Here is a 6,491-nt window from a genome sequence, read left to right on the forward strand (position 1 = left end):
TATCGCAACTTTAGGCTTCTTTTTGGATTTATCATTTTATTTTTCTTTCAAAAATGTGTAAAAACAAAGATGTTCCAAAGAATTTCAAAAATTGGATGAGAAAACGCATCTGAGTTTCATTCGGTATCAATCCAACCAAATCAATTTATTACAAAAAAGCATACATCAAAATAATGTAATGAGTTAAATTCAGACTTAAAAACTAGAATACTTTTTTTCACTGTAAAAAAGTGATATAAAAGTCATTATCGGTTCGATTTACAATGCTCAGCATATTGAAACAAACAAATGACGTTGGTTCAGTAGAAAAAAAAATGCAAATTAAAATTAAAAGTCTAGCGCTTTAAAGTGGATATACACTATATGTAGGGGCCTCAATTTTCAGCGTGACCATTTCGACTTGTGCGTAATTTCGCTAGATTTTTGGCAGCAACAAAAGTGTTTCGCATCAGCATGGTAACTGTCATTGGTCCAACGCCGCCTGGTACTGGAGTAATGTGTCCGGCTACTTTACGCACCTCTGAAATGGCAAAGAACAAAAAATCAAATGAAAAATTTGATTCAAACAAAATTGGAAGCAAAAACCGAATCACATTCCAACAGTGATTGCTATATCGCTCTCAGCATCTCATAGGATGAACTGAACGAGATAATTCAGCTAGCTGAGATGACGCAGCGACGCATCGCCCAAGTCTATCGCCCGAGTCTTTGTGATGCACACACACAATTCGATGCCGCGCGTCACTAAATGGGACTGAGTGTATACGGATACCGCTGGGCGCATTGTGTGTATGTGTATCGCACAGACTCGGGCGATGCGTCGCTGCGTCATCTCAGCCAGCTGAATTATCTCGTTCAGTTATCCTATGAGATGCTGAGAGCGATATAGCAATCACTGCATTCCAAACCATGAATGAATCTTACCTTCAAAATCAACATCGCCGACAAGTTTTGGTTTGCCAGTTTTTTCATCTATGACCCGAGTGATGCCAACATCAATGATTGCAGCTCCTTCCTTCACCATATCGGCGGTGATGAGTTTTGGAATACCCGTCGCTGTGACAATAATATCAGCATGACGACAGAACACCTTCAATTGTTCAGGTGGTGTAAACCGATGGCACATTGTCACTGTGGCATCCATAGCACCAGTTTCATTTCTGCCATCGGCGTGCAGCAACATGAAAATCGGCAAACCAACATTCTTTGAACGACCAACGACGACGGCATTTTTGCCAAAGGTGTCAATGTTTGATCGTTTGATCAATTCTTGCACACCAAGAGCCGTGCATGGAATCAATGAATTTATGTCCAAACACAAACGACCCACATTCTTCTCATTGAAACCGTCCACATCTTTGTTACAGCAAACAGCATCGCAGATGTTTCGCTCGTTGATATGCGATGGCAATGGCAATTGTACCAAAATACCATCCACGCGATCGTCTTCATTCAACTCGGCGATCAAGTTCAACAAATCGGTTTCCGTGATCGTTGATGGAAAACGTTTTGTTTCACTTGAAATTCCTACTTCAGCAGCGGCCTATATAAATTGGTATCAATTTGATTAACTTATGTCAAAAAATTGAAGAAAAAAAAAAATACAACGAAAAATACGAGAGATAATAGCAATTAATCGAACCTTAATCTTGTTGTTGACATAAGTATGACTGGCCGGGTCGTCTCCAATCAAAACAGCTGTCAAATGTGGTGCTCGGTGTCCTTCACTCTCCCATTCAATAATGTGCTGTTTCAGCTCTTGTCTGATTTCTTTGGCAATCTCCAATCCATTGATTAATTTGGCCATTTTTTCAACACCTTTGTTTTTGCTGTGAATGGAATACAACAGGAAATTTCTCAATTTGTTTTTTTCTCGAAATTTGATTAATTTGTTTTTTCCGCTTCGATTTCTTTATCATTTTTTGATCTTTTTTGCATCAATTTTTTTTCTGATATTCATTCATTCATTTTATTACTCCAATGGTACTCATGTGGTAGCCACTGACGAAAAAAAAAGTTGAATCACTTCACTTGATAGTCGATTTATAACATCCGTTGAAATGTTCCCTAAGTTCAATTACCTGTGGCCATTGCTGTAGGCATACTTTTGATCCACAATCAAATCCTCGGCATTTTCGATTAAAATTTTTCCGTTGACTAAGTCTTTCATTTTGCTATGAATTTTTCGCTTGAATGCACCAAATGTAAAACGTTGACTAATTTCCGAAGGAAATGAATTAAAATTGGCGGATAATTTGTGACAAACACGTTTGTTTTGTTTTAAGTGAATCGGTTCTTTGGTATGTTTCTCGATTAATTCGGTGTATTTATGTTGGATTCGATCCACTAGTGGAAGCGTTGTGTACAGTGGCAAACGTTCGAATAAACTGATAACATTCGCTTCGACGGCCGCCCTTTTTACTCTCTGCTCGTGCCGTACATTCAGCACCAAATTCTTATCAGCACACATCATTTGCAAACGAAAAATTGTCGAATGTAGCACAATTGTGTTGTGATGCACATGCAGATAACCTCAGATTGAACGTGTAGTAAGCGCCGTATGAGAAAGAAAGAATGCGCGTCAGAAGATTAAAAAAAGCAACAAACGTCACATAAAACAAAGTAAATCGTAATCAATTATTTTTTTGCTCATTTGGTGTTTGTTAATAGAATTTTAAATCGTCAAGTAATAAAGTCTCTTACTATGTCTGTCATGTGCTTTCTCAACACGTTTTCTCTAATGTTTCGATGTTATTGTCGCTCTAATTGAGCAGTGGTCTTAATTTAAGACTCTTAAAATCCAAACTAAATTTACATTTAAATTTCATCATCTGATCGGGATGTTTGTCGGGACCACTAACAAAGACGATTGAAATACACGAAGCAAATGAGTGTCTGCTCTACTTTTCATCTTACTTCGAAACAAACAAAACAATGGAAAATTCTCATATTTCATCAAATAACCTCTTGATAATATTCCATAGGAAATTCCTTAAATCGATTAAATTGAAAATGCAGTTCACAGCGAGCAGCGAGGCGAAACTATTTATAAATTCGCGATAATGGCAATAAATTTTCTCTCTCGGTGGGGCAACGAAAAACAAAGTTCCTCGTGCGATCAGCCGATTTTATTGTCGCTTCAGAGCATTGATCTGCGTCACACAAACGCGAACTAATTATCGTCATCTTTGCTGTTGAAAATATTTCGATTAATTTGCACAATAATAACACCAATAAATATGGAACAAGTTCGCGCAACAGGTCAGGCCAATTTTACGAGAGTTCATGCCGTTTTGATAGCAGCACATGGGAATTGGCATTTGCTGTTTTTTCCAATAAGAAGTCAAACAATTCTTTGGCAAATATTATTGTAAGGGCTCTCGTTGATAAGAATGCTAATTGAGTCTCGAGTCAACGCACATGTTTCATTGAATACCCGCTAAGTTGAGGCTATTGGACATGTGTCCTCTGTAAACACTCTCTATAATGTACAGTGTACACATTGTGGTTTCTTAATTTTTGATGACGATAAATCGACTAGGGTCAATATTTTTTGGAAGAAATTGTAAACAATTTGTTGAAAAAATTTAAAAATTTTCATCAACTACATCAAACGAATCAATATAAACAAAAACGTAAGTAATCTACTGCAATTCATCTCGCAAAGCGCCTTTTTTCAAATCGATTGCTGCATGAGTGTTGAAAATCGTCGACAACATGGAATGTATAAACATTCAATTGCAATGCATTATCACGAGCTCGTGAAATTAAATAAATATTATTCAAATTTGTTTTCTTCATATTCTCAAACGAAAGTGCGCGTCTTACAATCATGCTGTTCGTTAATCTACTTTAAATTGTTATTGCTTATGCGATTTGAGTTATCAGAAAACGACAAAAAAAACTTGAGCGTCGAATCAGTGAGATGGATGCCAGTGTGCCTTGCTGGTGAGCATTTCAATCGCACAAAAAAAGGAGAGAATTTAATTAGAAGACATGATATCGCAGTCTGTCAACCATTTCGGACCTTTGCAAGTAATTTTGCTTCTATTTTTGCAAAAGCGCCCTATATTTTTTGTATAAACTTCCTTGGGTGCAATGACGCAAGCGATACGAAATGCCCCCATCGAATACGGTTTGTGGTCGTTAATAAACAACTATTTGGTTTATTTACAGCCACAGCGCCTTATCACAATTTCTTCTCAGCCGATGCACATGACAGCATTAAATAAAAGTTGCCATGGAAAAATGTTCAATTGATAACTAAATAAAATTCCTGCCAGAAAATTTTAATCTCTGTCATTCGCTCGCTCTGTCTCGCAGAGGCAAAATATTTTGATGTACCTGAAACGTTGTGCACGTTTTAGAGTCGAGAGATAGACGTATTTGCCTTCAAATAGTGAAAAAAGTCGGTCAGTGTTAGCATAACATGTTAGGAAAATTTTCGGGCACCAACCACTTTCGACCAAAAATTGGAGGCAAAAAACTGCGTCACATTTTTTGGCAGGCCGACGAAAATCAACGTATCAAGGGTTACACATTTTGTTTTCGGAATTAAACTCGAATCCAGTTGCCAATGCCCTTTCTATCATTTATTGAATATAAATTAAGCGGCAAATAGCGGACGTTCCAGCGAATGGCGTAAATCATGACGTTGGATTCGATTTCAGTTCACACACACACACGTGCCACACAAAATACATCTTCGCAGCGAATAATTCAAAGCACCAAGATACAACAAGCGTCAACACAATTATAAAACCCACAAAAAACCGTAGGCAATGAACTCAGCGGAAGTACGAATCAAGTTCAAGTGATATCTTCGAAAATGATCGGCTTGATTTATTGAAGAAAAAAAATGCTTTAATCCAAGTCAGGATGCGATTTTAAATCAATTACAATCTACAATTCACATGATGCAATGCATTCGATTCAAGTACCACTTCATTCACACAATCACTCACCGTCAATTCGTTTCAAATCCAATGTGTAATGCGTCACCACGTGCACAAACCGATAGCGTAGTTTTATCGACACGATGTAAGCGAGCTATCGTAACTAACTGAAGTCAGACCAATATAAATCAAAGTTTTGAACGGGGGAAAAAAGTAACCAAAATTGCTTGCGGCATGATTCTGAAACGCAGACACAGACAGAAGTGCACATAGTGTGGAATAAGATCAAACAACAATAGACGTAATATGTATCTAACAAGTGTTTGTTTATGGCTACTAAGCCGCTGTGATTTGCTTTGAGTGTGTATGGGTTTTGCACACAAAATACACACAGAACACGCGACTACGCGTTGGCTATTGTTTGCGGCAGAAACGAATGGATAAATTATGCGTGCAGAGCATAAGACAGAGAGAAAAGAATAATCATGATTCACGCGCCATTTGAATATACAAATGTTGCTGTGTTAGCATTGGTGCAATTTCAACATTCTTTCAAATCGAAATTATCATTTGATCGAAATCATCATTCAAGCTGTTTGTTATGAATCAACAATTGATTCGACATTTGTCGTATAGATGGCATTGCGAACGTCTTGAATCGTCAGCACATATTCAAGGTCAGTCCGTAATGTCATATGCGGTCTTTTATTACATATTGTTTCTATCTTGTTATGGAAAATGTTTATCTACCGATATCACGTCTGTTTCGTCTCACATCAAGAAAAAACTATTTCTACCTTCTGTAGTCCAGTGAACCATTTTAATCGATTCATATTTATTTTTTATTTAAAAACATTAGTCTCAAGAAAACTCAATTGGTTCCGGCTGTTATTGTTATCTGCTTCTGTTACACAACTAAAATGTAGCCGGTTCGATTTGATGGCTAATTTCTGAGATTAAATTTATCACAACTTGCCGTTTGGATACATTTGATACAATTTTCAAATTCTGTTACTTAATTAAAACCAACACGATAATAAATTATGAACACAATAATAAACACAACAATACGACTCTAAACACGGCTGAAACTTTGACAGCTGTTCAATATACTCTGCTCACATAAAATACATACCAAACGAACTGTCAATCCGAGGCTCGCTCACATTTATGGCGGGAATTTTTTCGAAAGGTGTTCTTTAGTTTTAGAGAGTTTCTGTTTTTACCAACTACTCTGTGGAATATTATGGTGCTATTTCTTTGAGTAACTAATGGTGCATCTAAAATAGTTGGAACCACCCATACATTCTCCACTGAGTGTGGCTTCATTCTCATTTACTTCACTTTTTTTCCACCGTGTTTGTGGGAAACGTACATCTTTGCTTGTAAATTTTTTAGGTAAAAATTTATATGGAACATTCAACATTTGTATTCAGGGGAAATCATCTTTTTTTATGCATAATTTTTATTTTGAACCCAAATACATAGGAATAAAATGAATTTTTTTATTTGGAGCATTTTCTAAACAAAGCCAAACGTGCTCAAAGTCAAACAGTCTCTTCGATGGGTCTTAATGTAAAGTAGTTAAACATACCA

General features: G+C 36.8%; 1 protein-coding gene across 2 annotated transcripts; it reads right to left on the reverse strand.

The window, feature by feature from the left end:
* Positions 1 to 114: 114 nt before the first annotated feature.
* On the reverse strand, positions 115 to 6,011 carry LOC129567103 (bifunctional methylenetetrahydrofolate dehydrogenase/cyclohydrolase, mitochondrial-like). Of its 2 annotated transcripts, XM_055443696.1 has the most exons (5): positions 5,693 to 6,011; positions 2,082 to 2,455; positions 1,643 to 1,829; positions 925 to 1,543; positions 115 to 520 (listed from the first exon to the last, which is right to left on the reverse strand). In XM_055443696.1, the coding sequence occupies exons 1-5, from the start codon at positions 5,726 to 5,728 to the stop codon at positions 375 to 377; spliced, it is 1,362 nt and encodes a 453-aa protein (XP_055299671.1). In that variant the 5' UTR covers positions 5,729 to 6,011; the 3' UTR covers positions 115 to 374. The 2 variants fall into 2 exon arrangements, with proteins under 2 accessions (XP_055299671.1, XP_055299672.1); XM_055443697.1 differs by lacking the exons at positions 2,082 to 2,455; positions 5,693 to 6,011 and adding an exon at positions 4,965 to 5,378.
* Positions 6,012 to 6,491: the final 480 nt, after the last annotated feature.

Source organism: Sitodiplosis mosellana, unplaced genomic scaffold, assembly GCF_009176505.1.
Source record: "Sitodiplosis mosellana isolate CC-2019 unplaced genomic scaffold, AAFC_SMos_1.0 Smas_scaffold_5, whole genome shotgun sequence".
NCBI classification, from domain to species: Eukaryota; Metazoa; Arthropoda; class Insecta; order Diptera; family Cecidomyiidae; genus Sitodiplosis; species Sitodiplosis mosellana.